The 16782-nt window shown below is 39.3% G+C and overlaps 1 protein-coding gene across 10 annotated transcripts in view; it reads right to left on the bottom strand.

Annotated features, from left to right (window-relative positions):
- Window positions 1–5308: 5308 nt before the first annotated feature.
- The window catches only part of ZMYM2 (zinc finger MYM-type containing 2), an 86898-nt gene continuing 75424 nt past the window's right edge, over window positions 5309–16782 (bottom strand). For all 10 annotated transcript variants that reach the window (XM_042023889.1, XM_042023891.1, XM_042023890.1 and 7 more), the window contains 6 exons: window positions 16607–16775; window positions 15543–15694; window positions 11425–11539; window positions 10108–10359; window positions 9626–9746; window positions 5309–7031 (listed from right to left, as the gene is read on the bottom strand). In XM_042023889.1, coding sequence (XP_041879823.1) covers window positions 6839–7031; window positions 9626–9746; window positions 10108–10359; window positions 11425–11539; window positions 15543–15694; window positions 16607–16775 — 1002 coding nt within the window. In that variant the 3' untranslated portion in view covers window positions 5309–6838. The remainder of the gene's footprint in view (window positions 7032–9625; window positions 9747–10107; window positions 10360–11424; window positions 11540–15542; window positions 15695–16606; window positions 16776–16782) is intronic.

Here is a 16782-nt window from a genome sequence, read left to right as displayed (position 1 = left end):
TACAGAATTCATCAGGGGGGAAAAAAGGAACAAAAAAAAGCTTTATTTCTTAAGTTAATAGAAATCAGATTATAAATCTTCCTGTATTTATTCTTTTGATTACCACAATAGAGTTGTTACATACTAGTGTGGATGTCACATCTGGAGCTGGAGAAAAGACAAATAGAAAATATTTTAAGATATAATGAGGAGAAGAGATTTTTGGAATTAGTTTTTTTCCACAGGTACTGAGGTTGATGATTTTGCAATGATGGTGGGCCCCTTCCTTTCCCTTAGTGACACAGCTTTATCCTGAGCTGAAAAGCTCTTTCTTCACTTCCAAGTAGGGTATTTAAAAAATAAAGATTAATTAAAGACTAGAAATGCAAATACTACGCATATTGCCTTGTATAATGCATGCTGAAAGCAGAAATAACCTTCATGACTGGAAGTAATCTTCGTGACTTACTCAGCTAACATACTAAGAAATAAAACAATTTTCCATATTTTAAACTGGTAAAGCACCTTCAGTGTTTTGGCACAAATGAAATGTCAGCAGTTTAAATTACACAGATGACAGGGATGTTCCCATTCCTTTGCCTGACAGGACACAGAGGTTTCAAATTTCATGAACCAGAATTTAGTAGAAAACCAGAATAGAGTAGGTACTTGCAAGTACCTAGGCACATTATACATGACACAACCCACTCATGCTTTGAACACTTCCCTCTTCTGTGACTGTGAATCAGGAACAATTATTTCGGTAAACAAATAATCAAATACATAAATAAAGGAGGAAGATGCTAATAAACCTAACTCTCCTTGTACTGGGCAGGCGACCCATCCTTGAGGAGCTCTTCTGAGAGAAACCAAAGCAGCCTGCTCTTCTGCTTGGGAAGACCTAGCCACCAAAACCTTTTTTTTTTAATATACAAACTGAAACCCAGGAACGGTCATAACTCAAAGAAGGAGCTGGTTTAATGTTACGTTTTGTTCTTTCCAGACCTCTCAAGTCCAAACTACCATCTCTCCTGCTTGGCATCCATGGGCTTTGCCTTCCAAAGCCTTCACCTCCTGCACAGTTGTAGGCACCCAGTGACAGAGGGACACGCATTTTCAGTATCTGCACTTCCATCAAGCTCACACCCATTTGGACTGAGGCAGGTAATATAAAGGAAAGATTTAAACCTGGACAACAATTCTAGGAAGCTTTCAGCTCTCACGTCAGGAAAGAAAGCAGCAACTTTGTTGCTGCCTTGATACTGTCCCCTGCCCCAAGGCAGGGTGGCAGCCAGGAATGGCCCTCACCAAGCACCACACGCCACCTCTCTGGGAAACGCCACATTTCAGAGAAATCAAAACTCAGATCATGTTCACGTCTCATTCATACTCACATTCCTGGAATTTGAAAAAGGAGTTGAATAAGAAATAAAAGTTGAGCTTGATCTTCTATTTTCTTTTTCTATTTGTTTTTTGTGAACATCTGCAGGAATTGCTCTGCTCAGAAGTGTTTCCAGGACTGGCACTGACACTGGTTTGCCTGGGTAAAACCATGCTTCATGAGGGGAGCTGCAGAGTCTGGGCACTCATGTCATAGCTTTTCCTAGCTATGACAAACAAGAGGGCTACTCCATGGCTCCTTGACAGCAGTCACATCTCATACCCTCCTGCCAGCAAAAGAGGAAATGGCTGATGGTGTCCTTGAAGGATTTTTCCAAGAACTCTGGTATCTTCAGAGACTTTCTTCTTTCATTTCACACACCAAAAAAACCCAAACCAAAACAAAACCAACCACAAATAAAGGGGGGGGGGAAAAAAGCACACTGGAGATGGAAAAACATTTCATGAAACAATCAGTACAAATGCTGCAATACCTCACTAGTACCTGGGACACAATACAGAGAGTTAACTGCATCCTTCCTGACTCGAATTATGCACTTGCCAATGTGCCATGCATGACTGCTGTATAGTAGCTTTTTGCCATAAAGATAACTAGTTCTTGGGTGAGGAAACAATTTTCTAGATATATGTATTTGGAAATACCAACACACCAATTTCCTGAAAATAAAACTAGCCAGACGAAACCATTTTAAATACATACCTCTTTTCCACATCCACCATGCATATAGCAATGCTGGGTGAAAAGCTTTGAGCCAGGCTATGTGGGAAGTTGTAACAGGTGTCAGAAGCTCAGAAGGCCTCATCAGAAAGTACATATTAAACCTGCAGCTTTTAAACTCTGGTAGTGGTTCAGAGTGGACACAGTCAACCTTTTCTGTCCTGTTTCCCTGTGCATTTGCTCACTTCTCTTGCCACTAGCCTGTCTAGTGACCATCACATACCTCTCCCCCTGCATCCCAATGCACTTACTACAACTAGCGTCCCACTCAAATCCTTTTTGGTATTTTGCCTGAGAGAACTGAGCGGAGAACGTGGCTGGAGAGTGCTGACAGTAGTCACACATTTTCCATCATAAACCAACAGCAGGGAACTCTGAAGTGACTGGGAGCTCCCTGAGAGCAAAGCAAAGAGCACAAGAGACCCCCCCAGCATGGTGCAGGCCCTATCCCTGCGAGCAGCAGAGCGGGAGCACTGCTCACCAGTGCCCACAGATGGCTGGGGTGCTCCCAAGGCCGGGCTGCTTGCCAGGGGCTGCCAGCTCCAGCCGGAGCAGCGCGACGAGCAGGCACCGATCCCCGCGTCACTCTGTGCCTCCGGGAGAGGCCCGCGGGTCAGAGACGCTCCTCAGCGTCACAGACACAAACACCAGCCTGAGCTTCAATGCGAGTGCCCCATCACATGCTGGTCCCAAGTGCTTGGTCTGTGTGCTGAGGCTTTTGCGTTTCAACACTTCAAATTCAAAGCTGCCAGAGGAAAGATTTATTTCTCACTTGGGAAATGGGAAATTGCCACATATAACTGAGCCCCTGGGGACAGCAGGCCACACTCACAACCCTCACGAGACACACAAACCCTATGGTTTAGTTCTAACCCTAAACAAAGGGTAGCTCAAACTTCCAATGCTTCCAAAACATCATTAACCTTTGGTGTTATAATCCAGAGACTTGTTTCACCTATGACGACCAAACACCCTCTTACATCTCAGTAACTTAAGCTCCCATTCCACTTACTCTGCAACATACCCAGTCCTGCACATAACGTGCATTATATAATGCACAACGTGAGTGCAACAAACTGAACAGTGGATACTTTAAAAAATGGAAATTAAAATATCTAACTGCTGTTCCTAACAGTAACAGACAAAAAAGGGGAAGTGTAACAGAAAAAAACCCTCCTAAATAATAAAAAAGGTCAGCAAAAATGGGTATGGGATGAGTTCCTACCACCACTCATGCCTTTTTCTCTTCCATCTCACACACCACCTCCTTGTGGGACTGCAAGGTTTATGGACCACCTCTTCTGTTTTCCCCACCTATTTATACAGCCTCTCATGGGACAGTCATAGATACTAAGAAAACAAATTTTGCTGCACTGTAGCATCCCAGTGTGAGTACTTTAAAGGTAATTAATATTGCACACAGTGAAATTATTTCACAACCACAACCTCTTGTTCAATAAAAATCAACTGTCATAATTTATGCTTAGTTCCCTAATTAAAAAAAGCTGCATTATTCTCATTGACTGAACACAGTCAGAGATAAAAAAGATGACTAACAAAGTAAATTTGTTTTCTGCACTGCATGAATTTTTCACTGTTTCTCACACTATATTTTCTATGTAATTTTCTTAGTGCTGCTGTCTAACTTTCTTAGTGTCTTAAGGCTACTACTTCAGCTGGGAATTGTTCAAAACTTGATCCGACAGTAAGGAGATGCAGAGCACATGTTGGCACGACTGGAGAAGTTAGGAAAACCCCGCCAGGACTGGAGTGCAGGGCTGTGTGTGGAGAGAGTGGTGCAGTCCCCACATTACATTTCTCAGAGCTCTGACAGAGCTCACAGGGATGGCCACAACAGCAAAGGTGCCACTTCACACCCTCTTACGGAGGAAAGTGAGGGCAGGTTTCTTACACACATCACCACCTGAAAGCTGTGTGCCTGTGTAGAACAGGGCATCATATTTTGTCCTGCACAGCAGTGCACATGTAATGCCTTGACACCAACCTTGTTCTAGCCCAGCTGCTGACAGTTCTGACGAAGAAAAAAAAAAAGGATTTGCCCTGAACTCCTAATTATTATAAAATTGCATGTCTTTATTTTTTCAGAACTAAGGTATTTTATTGCATTTTGCATCACCATTCAAATTTAGGAATAAAATGCATACATCAAACCATGATGCAGACTTGACTGCGATATCTCTGCAGTTTACAATGTTCAATCTGAACACATGAATGACTTGAAAAACATTATTGCTGATGATGGAATAGCTCCATCTTCTGGAATAAAAGTTATTTTCTTGACAACCATCTTTGTATTTCCAACATGGATCTATATATAAAAATGCCTATTTCAAACCCCAACTTGGATATTTTTACTGATGGCAGACGAATCTTGAGTAGAAAATGGAAGGATTTATGACAATAATGTGGTTTCTGATAAAATTTAGGAAGCATTAATTATTTCCTCCTGATGCTGAAAATGCCTATATATTGTTCCACATGCCATACTAAAGTCTGACCTTACTATTTAAGAAATAGCTTTAATCTGATTTTGAGAACAAGAATTTAAAACTCTTGCTTAAGACAAAACACCCAACACATATACTTAACTTTCAGCTTCACATTAAAGGTTTGCAGTTTCACAAAAGTGTGTTTGTGATTAAACACTCTTGTAATCAGGGAGCAATTGATGCCTCTGCTGAAGTACCCAAAGTCTGAACTATAGAGAGGGGGGTGCAAGTGATCTTTACTGCTATTTATAAAAACACTTAAAGTTATGTTTAAATGAAATATTTCAAATTTCATTTTACACAGGTAATTAGTAATGATTCACACATGTAAATTTAACTTATGGTCAAGTCAGGTGTTAAAAAAGCTGGAGAGACCAGAACAAAACAATTACTACAATTCCTGATTTCATCCCTTTTATGTATCATGGGCATATTCTATGGCTGCTGTTTAAAAAAACACAAGTGTTAATGAACTAAGTTCTTACGTATTCACTCATAAAGGGAAAAGTGCATTGTAGCTGATGGTGATCTACTCACTGGTGCTGTGTTGTATTTCTTGATTTCACAGGAAAGGTAATACCACCAGAAAGAAATGAAAAATTAAACATGTACATTTCCATCTCCATTTGAAATAGTGGTATATCTAAAATTAATACATACTCACAGACACACCAGAATTGCAGAAATTTAAATAAACTTGTTTAACAAAACAAAGCAACTGAAGCTTTATTTATCTATATAGGAAGATGCATCCTTGTGTGCATTCTTTTAAGCTATGGAAAATGAAAAAGCCATGCAGCCCTTGCAAGAAATAAATCCTCAGGTGGTAATATATATACAAAGTTTCTCCTTTAGTAGATGATTCTTCTCAGCAGATAATTAATGCCATTTAGGAGAGACTTAAGCTTATGAGTACTTTATAGTAGAATATTCTACTACATTTTTTCAGTACAATAGCAAAACCATTGCTTGAACCACCATATTGTTTGCATCAGTTAAATAAGAGCAAATAACAAAACTTGAGCATTTAAACATGTATCTTGAAATCAGACTACTTAGTAAAGTAAGCACAAGGAAAGGATATAGAGCAAATGAAAGGATTTTTCTTCAAGAAAAATTATCTTTCGACTTGTTGCAACTTCGCATCTCATATGGCTTTTGAATGGAGGCATTAGTTAAAAGAATTTTCCCACCCATAGTCAAGTATTGACTGTATTTAAATACAGCAATGCAAGGACAAACAGAAGTTAAAAATTTACTATACCATATTACTTCATGTAATATGGCATACAACCCCTTTCTATAAGGCTACAAAGGACAAATTTACATTAATATGAGGTACTGGCATTTATGACTGGAAAAGTAAAGATGAAAAAAGATTATACAGCATTGTCATCAGACATCTCTTTTTTTTCCTTTTTCTTTTTTTTCCTTTTTTTTTTCTTTTTTTGAGGGGCTTTTGGTTTTAGGTTTTTTTTTTACAAAATACATGTCTTGATGACCACATGCTCTAAGCTTATATTCATTTATTTTTACATATATATTTTATTTGTGGGGGCAATTGAGAGAGAGTCACAAATAATGAAAGGACACTAAGGTTTTAATAAGGGCAACAAAAAAATGTTTTCACCAGAAAAGATTCACATTACAGTACACCAATATGGACAGCATTCTCCTTTGTCTATTTTTGGTACATAAGATGGAATCTCTCTACATAACCTTATAAGGCTTCAGTAACTAAAAAGTAAAAAAACCTATTAGTTTACAAGTCATTTAAAAATTCTGAAAGACACAGCAAGTTCTAAACTTTAGTAGTGCTACCCAAACACAACCATCCGGCTTAAGAAGCCATTAAAAGAGCCTCCTCCAAGGGAGCTTCCAACAGCAGAGTTGTGCAACATGGATGTATCTTACTACAAGGGGAAAAAGAATTACACATGGCACATTCTCATTCCTACTTTGCAATGTAAAAAGTTACAAACATACCTAACCAAATAAATAATTAAAAAAGAATCTGAAATGTGTTTGTTATGTATCCTAAAACCACTACGCAGAATAATGGAGACTTTCACTCACAAACTATTTACATGGTAATACCCAGGTGAAGGTACACACTGCTACAAAACTCATAAAACAAAGGGTAAACTTGAAATGTTTTCCGTAGTAAAGGTCTAGCAGCATGACTATATCTAATGCTGTTTGTTTTCTTGACAGTTTTTGGAAGATTGTTTTAATCTATGTCTTCATCCAGTTCATAATTGTCTTTATCATAAATATCTTTTACTAAAAGAACCCGTACGAGCATATTTTCCAAAGTGTTGCGGTCCAGTGAAGTGGCAGTGTACCAGATGGGGCTCTCCGCGGACACGGAGCACTCTGGCTGCAGATAGAACATGTCTGTCCTTTGATTCAGATTCTGTGGGCTACAAGGAAGAAAACACGGGGTTAGAAACACAGCCTCACAGGACAAAACAGTATGTTAGCAGTTCCAGTATCTTGCACAAACAAAACTTTAACTGTACCTCGGCAAGTTACAAAAAAACCCCAAAACCAAACAACCCCAAAAGAATAACGTGGAGAAATGTGCTATTGTTGATAGAAGGAGCCGTGCCAGGTCTGGCCCAAGCCCAGCCAGTCCCACATCCTCAGAGTCCCAGATACCTGGGACTCAGCAACCACACAAGAGACAACACATTCTTCAATAACCTGCAGATCCAGGACTTGCTAAACCAGAAAGTACCTTCCATGATTTGCAAAGAGGCCCAACACTGACATCAGTAATTGCTCACACAATCACTGGCTGACACAGCTACCTCTGAATGTAGAGCCTGGCGTTCCCTTGAAAAGTCAAGGATGGTAGCTCTGAGATGCACAGAAATGTAAGCATCTAAAATCCCTCCTCCTACTATTTAAAAGGTTGGTTGTTATAAATCTTAATCCCTTAATTCCTTACCCGCTCTACTATGGAGTTTCATCCAGCTCAGAAACATTCTCAGACACTAGAGAAGACTTCTTTAAGGAAATTCTAGCATTAGGAATGGAATGGAAATTCCATCCATTAGGCAAGTATCAGAAAAGAATTTTCAATTCTGGATGTGCAAGTGCTCACTCAAGCTCCCTCCTTCACAAATACTGCAGACTTCAGGAGTCAACTCTATGTCATGTTTCTTCAGTAAAAAGAAGGACTTTTACCAGCTCACCTTCCCAAATTGGCTGATAAGATTTCAGGTGCTGCTCTTCACCTGCTGGGGTGATTGCTGGCTTGTTCTGCTCTCACATAATTCAGATTAAGAGTCGGATAAGAAGTAAAATATGGTTGTTTAAGATATTCTAATAATTTAAATATTTTAAACTCCTCCCTACTTTCTTGAAACAACATTATCTTTATAGCAACAAGCAATCATAGAATCACAGAATCAATTAGGTTGGGAAAGATCTCCGGGATCATCGACTCCAACCTGTGGCCCAACACTGCCATGTCAACCAGACCATGGCACTGAGTGCCACATCCAGTCTTCCCTTAAACACCTCCAGGGATGATGACTCCACCACCCCTTCTGTGCAGAAATTCCTCCCAATGTCCAACCTAAAGCCCCCCTTGTGCAGTTTGAGACTATAATGAGACAATAGTACAACATTTCATATCTATGAATGAAAGCATCCTGAAATTTCAGCTGCAGCTGTCCACTGGTTGCCAAGTGTATTTCAAACAGCTGGCATTACCTAAAATTTTACAATACTTTTTACAGAGTTAAAAATTCCATTAAAATTATTTCAATAAAATTAGAAGCAGAACCAGGAGAAGCAGTCTGCTGCTTTAGTTAACAATGGTGACCAATGTCTGCAAGACAGCATGGCTTGAAACCACATCATAAATCATGTTCCAAATGGGTTTAAGAGCACTCTTTTTCCTAAAGCTGAAATGTTCCTACTAAAGAAAAAAAAAAATTATGTGGTCTCTCCCCCAGTAACCGTGTAGCTCAGTCCAAAAATTCAACTTTTTAATGACAAATCCTCTCCAAATCATGAAAGAATTGAGTGAAAGCAAAATCCCCCTGCAACAATCAGAATTAACTAAGTTTATGAAAAACATGTGGTGGTTGCATTAACAGAGCACAAGCTACTCTTCATTTGTTTCTCTGTAACATCACATGCTAGTACTTCTGCTGATGCTGTGTGAGCTCATTCTTCACCTTTAAGACTACAGTGCTGTTTCCTAACACACATTGAGTCTCCTAGTTAATTTATTGTGTTGTATATACAAGGTGATTTTATTTCTTTGGTATCACTTTTCCACATTTCCCTTAGAGTTACATAAAATCTACACTAAAATCAGTCACTTGAATGGCTGTTACAATTAAGGAAAAGTACTTTCCAAGAAATCTCATTTTCAAGCTTCCAAAACACTTAGCTACTAATTTTTTTTTTTTAAGAGTTGCCTAAGCTTTTTGTTTTAATGTACTAATTTCTGCTTCCTTCCTGCACAATTAACTGGGAGATTGGAAGGAAACAAGCTATTTCTAAATACTTGGGTTACTGCCAGTAGTAGTTTTCCTACTACAATATTTTAAACATGCTTCCACACTAGGTACCTCAAAGCATCTACATTTCAGATGCCTGATAACTTAGAATGAAGCAAATCCATTGTCTTAATCCAATTCTTACTGAAGAGATGGGGATCTCACAAACAAAACCCTCAGTAGCAAAACCTAGCAGATCCCTTGCTGGCAATTCTCTGCAGAAATACTTGGTATTCCCAGGTAAGAAAATTGAATTGTATTGTCATTTCCAGATGGAGCCCTTGACAATTAACACTGAAGTACTTCACTGTTCCCATACTTTCTGCACATCTTGTCCAGACACAGAACTGGAGACATCAATACTTTCATTTCAGTATTTTTCAGAACATCTTGATCTCTTCCCTTTGCTTGAGCACATTTCATGTTGCACCAAAATAGTTCCTTTCTGTACCTGGTTTACTTTAAACCCTGTCTGTATTACCCTGTATCATACTTACCTTTTAGACAGATAGCACTCAAACATTTTCACAGGGCATCTAGCTGGATCAGATGTGTTTTCAATTTGTTCAAATACTGGCACATCATCTTCGTGTTTCCTTTTTCCAGTAGCAATTTTATCTTTAAGAAGAAAATCAATAAAATCTAAGCTATAACTTGAAGTTATTTCACATTTCTCAGTAAAACTCCCCATAAGTAGCCCACCAAGTACCACAAGGCGGTCACCACAACTGTGCAAATCTGCAAACTGGAAATGCCACCCACAGCCACAGCAAAGTCACACATGGAGACCAGTGGGCGCAAATTAACGCCAAGACCCTGCAGTCCCCATGGACCACATGCTCCAATCAGAGATCTGGGAGCTGAGAGCAGCTAAACTTTATGCAAAGGAAGAGCCCTGGCTCCTGGCCCGGTGCCCAGATGTCCCTCATCAGTGCCATGTGGATACTCCTACAATACTAATTTTGAACGGCCATAGTACCTTCATTATCAGCTCTGCACAGGGAAGACACTTGATATCGAAGACAAGCTTTGCTTTCCATTGTTAGAGGATTTTTCTTCCACTGTCTAAAAACAGTGCCAAAAGAAAGTCTTAAGTGCTGTTCCACTGTTTTCAGGCCAAAATATTTAGTGTTAAAGTAGAACAGAGTATTCAAAAGAGCAACAGGTGAATGTGATCCTAGCTGTTTAATCCTCCAGAGGTAATCTTCTTCAACTCGAGAGAATATTGATCCTTGAAAAAAAAGAATATTAGAGAAAATACAGTGGATTAGCCCATGAACTGTAAGGTGCAAAAAAATCAATTTTTTTTTACTGTGAAATGTAACAAAATTCTCATGACAGAAGCCTCTGATAAACTTATTTAATTATATGTCCACACTCCCCAAACCCACCTGTTAAAGACACAGACACTCACTGAGACAGTGGGAATATCAGTACAGGCAATTTCACAGAAAACACATTTCTGTTTAGTTACAACAGCATTGCTGACATGCAGGTCTCTTGTGCTATTTCATAGAAATGAATATTCAAGGGAGTAACCTTAATTCTGTCATAAATAGCATATTTTTGAGTTCTTTTTATTCTGCTCAGGTTAAGGCCTCCAAACATAGTATTTTCTTCTTTCTTTTTACTAATGGATCTCTCACTTGGAAAGCACTCCTGGACCATAGCAGGATACAGGAAGGGCCCAACACAGAGGCTCTCTGGGCTGTACTGAGAGAAGCTAATATTGAGAAAAGAAAGCGAAGGATCTGGGAAGGACAAGCCCTCACTCAAGAGAGGATTGTGAGAAAGATAAAAGAACAGTTGATTCTGCAGTTCAGCACCAACACTGGTCTGCTGGGAAAAATTTGCTTTCTCCATGAACTGATGATCCTTCTAAGCAGAAGACTCCCAGCAAAGAGTCCTCCTAATCCAGCTGAGAAATGCTAAAATACATCACTTGCTAGTCCAGTGCCTGCCTGCCTGCCTGCTTCCATCTGGGAAAAAAGATGGGCAAAAAAGTATGTTCAGCTCAGGTAAAAAGTACAGGTCAAAGAGCTTATTTTAAACTTTCTCTCCTAAAAATGGATAGTCAATTTTAACAGTCAGTGGCAAAAACAACTCTCGTAGCATGGATTACCCAGAAACAAGACAATGAAAAAGAGGTACAGTTTTAAATTATATCTTAGAAGACATCTCTGTAATTCTTCATCAACTACTATTGCAATGCATAACATATAGATATATATATATGCCTTAAGAATACACAACTATTTAAGACATGAAAAACATACATGACCAAAAAGAAAATTACCATCTGGAAGGATGCTTGGTTGCCAGCTTCGAAGGATTTTATTTAATTCCTGTTCAAATGTCTGGTAGATTGGATCAATAAATATGTTGTCTTTTCGATTACTTCTATATAAATACTACAGAAAAGAGAGAGAGACAGTATTTACAATTCCAGATTAGAACAACTCATGTGCTACAGGGTTCTTTTTTTTATAACTGTGCAAGCATTGTACTGCAAAACAGTATCTAAAAGTAAAGCTACGCTACTTTCCAATATCTAACAGGTAATAGTTACTTCCAATATAATTGTATGCTGTAAATTTCTAACTGGATATGAATCACAGTTTTATTACAACTAACATTCTTCTCTAAGATTTCCTGTGTGCAACATTGTACCAGTGAATGGGGAGTCATTAAAAAAACCCCAAACCACAAACAATTTATCTTTTCCTCCGCCTAGGCCTTCAAAAAAAAACCAAAACCAAAACCAAAACCAACCCACATTTAGCAAGGATCTACCACTTAAAATGTGAACTCCAGACAGTGACAAAAGCATCTTCAACACAAAAGTGGGAGGCAAAAAAAAAAACCCATATATTTGTGGTAGTAATATATAACAGTGCAAGAAAGATGATAGGATGGTGCAAGGTGCCAGCCTATCCTGCAATCTAATTATCTTACCCCTCTTGACCTTACAGACAGAAATTCTTTTGAACCTTTACCAAGAATTAATGGCTGAGGACTACTGTTTGGCATTATTCTCTCTGGAGACATTTCTAAGAAAGGGAGGATTGGCTTCTTAAATTTTCCACTTCAGCATTATCTTTGCAGGAACATGCCTGTTGTTAGTGAATACAATAAAAGTGACAGACAAAAAACGCATTTGCTTCTTGAAATGGCATCTAGTTCTGTACCCATACTTGAAATCACATTAGACACAACACTCATTTATAACAGGTGATCATGGTTCAGTGTATCTTGGCTTCCTTATCTTTACACTTAATTATATAATAAGGAAAAATGGATGAGTACACTTCCCACAGGTTTTCAACTACATTTTCATCCAGATAACTATTTTATATGATACATTTAACTAATTCCTCAAAGCACAATATTCCCCCAAATGTGCTTGTTTCTACATACACTGGTTTTGACTTTATAAAGCAATTCTAAGCCAGATAATACAGCTTACTAAAAGCTTCATGGTGTTTGCCCCTCTGTTCTCTGGCACATTTTTTCTCCATGTATTTTTCTTTTTCTCCAGTTTGCTTTAAACAATCACACTGAATGCTGGCAGTGAAAATGAAGTAAGACTGAAAACCAGTTCAAAACCAATTCACATGCAGGCCTGTGAGAACTCATCTACAAATATTTCTTCCCAGTTCACAGTAAGTGTTGACTAAACCCTGGCATCCCCAGTAGAAGTCTGAAGCCCCTTGGACCACCACCGCAGAGTCTGCAGAAGGACAATGTTGTGTAGCAGGGCAGATTCCAACCTATCCCCCAAACCTGCAAACCTTCATTCCCAAACCACAACGCTGTGCTCTGCTGCTCTACAAACCCTACAGGGGCAGGATCAGCGTAAGCCATTCCCACCTGAGATGAGCTCTATCGTAACAGCAGCGCACGGGAAGGAACTGGACATGTCTCTGAATCCCACAGCAGAGAAGAACAGGCTGAATTGCTGCCCACAGTGATTTTGTCTGACCTTCAGACAAACATCTGCTAAACTCTATCAGCCCAAATTTTGCCCAAACAACTCCATTACCAGACATACAAAAAACAAGAAAAAAAAAAAAACAAACCCCAAATCCCAGTAATCCCAATTAGGGACAAAGAATGAAGGCCATGATGCAACAAAGGAGCACAGCAGGCTAACACCTTCCTCTAGATGAACCCTCTCCACCAGATGCCTGCCTGACCATGCAGCAGCCTTTACTTCTAAGTGTGATATTTTTCAGGATCACTCCTTCAGAGTTATCAAAACCATTATTGAACCACTTCTGTCTGAAAGCAGAACAATTTCAGCTGCAAATGAACCTGATCTGAGAAACTGCACCATCTGACTCAGGGACCAGTTTCCTGGAACAGATTTTACAGTGCCTCATTTAGGAAAAATTATTTTACAAAATTTAAAAAAACCCAAGAAAACAGCCAGCTTAGGACTTTGAAGACTCCTGGGCTCAAACCACGTTATATCCATGAGGAAAAGTTCCAAACTGAGTGCATATTTAGCCACAGTGAGTGCAGTAGTGCTGGTGGAAGGGGAAAGTACTTTTTTACTAGCCTATGGCTCCTACATTCTCTTCTTTTGAAGACAAACTTACTCTAAGTTAGCAAAATATTAATGATCTTTGGCCCAACTATATCCTTAAACGGCACCATTTAATCTCCTCTGAGCCCTTTCCAAGTTCAACAAAGCCAATACCTTTTATGCAGTACTAGACAATTTATTCTCTTTCAGGGAACCCACATCGGGGTTGTCAGATGGAAAGGACAAAGCAAATTCTAGAAGGCAATGGAGTTTTTTTGTTCATTGTGACAACTACATTGCATTTAGTGTACCACTAGCTTGCTTAAGCATGTTTCTTCAGAGGGGTATTAACACACCCCCAAATATTCACCATTAGCACACAGATGATGGCTGCCGCCCTTCACAGCTCATGTTTCTGTCCCTCACTTGCTGTCTGCCTTTGTGAAATGCAAACTCATCAGAACAGGGCACATCTTCCTACCAGTCTCACCAGCAGTGGCACAATTTGGCCAACAAATCAGGGCTGTTAACATCGCCTGAGTTAAATACTAGACACTAAGTATAAGCAGTAAAATCACAGTAAAATGACCACATGTTGCTCCACTAATGTTCCAGCATTGTGTATGTGTATTAGGGCTCATGATAATTGTGTTTACCACACAAATTATGGTTCTGAAGAGCTGAAAAAAAGACGTTTTATACATAACTAGCTTTCATGACTGACAAAATAGACAACGTCAAAGGTACAAAGAGAAAGACAAAAAAAATGTTATCTGAGTTTCATTTTATAAATACATACTTCACTCTGTGTATTGTTTATCTGCTTAACACGAGTGTTTTCAATTCAACAGAAAGGTACAGAGAGACAGTGTATCATGCAAGTGCAGAAGCAGAAAGCTAGCTGAATTTGAAACGCCTTGTAGCAATATTGACTAAAAAGCCATTGACTAAAATCAAGGTTTGCTTCTCAAATTTCAACCATAAGGCAAAGGTAGCAACTAACTCTAATTTTGCACACTTGCAACACAGGAAAATTACTATTTTACTATTTATTTTTAAAATATTTCAATTAAAAAATTTGTTACTTGATTCAAGTCCTCTGCCTCAAGTATGGAACAGTTTAAGTAGGATTGCAAACCCTGTGAGCAGCTTGCTTTCCACATCATACACATCTTTTATTGCCTTTTAACGTGAATGAATTTTTCTGTGCTCTCAGCTCTGAACACTGCTTATTTTATCTATGTTTTGCCTTACGTAGCAAAAATTAAGACAGCCCTCCCTGTTTAAAAGATAAGCTGTGAAACAGATTCTCTTATTATCTAGTGATAGGTTACTGCCTTCACATACATCTAACCTGACTCCTTCCTACCTTGTTCTGTGTGAGACAGTCAACATAGCAGAGTTTCCTGCACTCTATCCTGCCTGTCCACAGTCTGCAATACTCAGTAAATTAGACCCTCCCCAAAAGACACTTAATTTAGGTTGTTTCCTCTATATGCTAAGTAACTGAATTAGTAAAATGCTTAGAGAGCATAGCATGCCTTGTTTCATTCTGTTTTTACATTGGACATCTTTAGCAAACAAAATGAAGCACAGCATTTGAAAAGACTATGTAATTTTTGACTAGGTTAATTACTTGCTTTAACCCAGCAAGAAACTTAAAATAATTACAATGTACCAATTTGTGTTTGAGTTTCCAGGATGGGTTTGCAAACTCATTTCCTACACAGACAGCTTTCTACAATGTGATTACACAGCAGCCTGATCACAGCCATATATTAAGAGTAGCTCCTAGCCAGCAAATCCATGTTATCTCTACTCTTCTACTGAAATGGGTTACAGTCAAATCAGCAGCTCCATTTCCCATCTCTACAGCCTCTACTAACCTCCTGAATTCCAAGACACAGATAATAGATGCTGTCAGGTGCATAGTTCTCTCCATTAGGCCTTCGAATTTCATTGACAAAATGTGTCAACCCATAGTTTAACTCAGCTGAAGTATGTGATAATAGATCTTCCTTTAATTTCACAGACTTTACTGTAAAATAGAGAAGAAATGCTACATTATACAACAGAATTGTCACACAGCGAAGGTGGGATGGGGTATTTTTTGACTGGAAAACTGGCTTGATGTCCTCTCCATTAACCAATGCATGAGACTAAAATGTACTAAGCAGTTAAAATGTTAGGTCTGTATTAAAACAATCAAGGCTCCCACAGTAAATTCTTGTTAACCCAATGCAGTTAACACCTGCTAACAAATGTACTGTCATGCACAGCTCAGTATGACACAGAAGCAGCCCAAGATGCTGAAGTGAAGCCAGTGGTGCAGAGGGGCACCTTCAGGGGAAACAGCAGTTTCCAAAGATCCAAGAGCATAACACAAGGGTGCTGAGATGCGTGTGGCAGCTGAAGAACAGCAGGAGTAGCAGCAATTCCCCTTTTCCCTCACAGTACAAATGTATACAGAGAGGAGAGCTGCAGACAGAGCAGCACGGCTCCAGGGCATCGAAGGCCACCTTGTGCCAGAGCTCCACAGCCAGGTAATGCCAGTCTCAGATGAAGATCTCCTTACAGGATAAAGAGTAGGAGGATGTCCCTCCCTTGCCATTTAGAAGCCCAGAAATGGTGTGAACTCCGAGGTTAAGTTAGAATATGAGAAAAAACAGGATGCAAACAAAAAAATCAGAATGATCACAGAAAATCAGAATAGCCAAGAAGGTGCTGTCCTAGCTTTCGTGAGAAGTGTGAGACCCAGCATTTTGAACCAAATAGGGAAAACTAGAAAAAAAAGACTTTGTCAACTCTGTGGTGAAATAATATCAGTCATGGTGGGAACATTAGGGACATGAGAAAAATTCTATCAAAAATTCCAGCTGAGAATCACACGCGTACGGCAATTTTCCCTTGCACGCAGGAATCTGGATGTGAGACTTTTGGAAATACTTACTTGATTTCAGTTCCTCTAATTCCGGAAGCTCTTCATCTAAATACCGAGACTTTACCCAGTGCTTCCATGCATTTACCCCGTAGGCGTATTTGAAGGGAAAGCTGCACTCAGAGTTTTCAGAGCTGTCATCGTGCGACTGGTACTCCGACACGGCCTTCCTCTTCACGCCCTGCCGT

Source organism: Corvus kubaryi, unplaced genomic scaffold (assembly GCF_017639235.1).
Source record: "Corvus kubaryi isolate FWS band 111438036 unplaced genomic scaffold, C.kubaryi_AGA036_p1.0 37256, whole genome shotgun sequence".
Classification (NCBI taxonomy): Eukaryota; Metazoa; Chordata; class Aves; order Passeriformes; family Corvidae; genus Corvus; species Corvus kubaryi.
The sequence above is the reverse complement of the archived record's forward strand: the minus strand, read 5'-3'. Positions and strand labels throughout refer to the sequence as shown.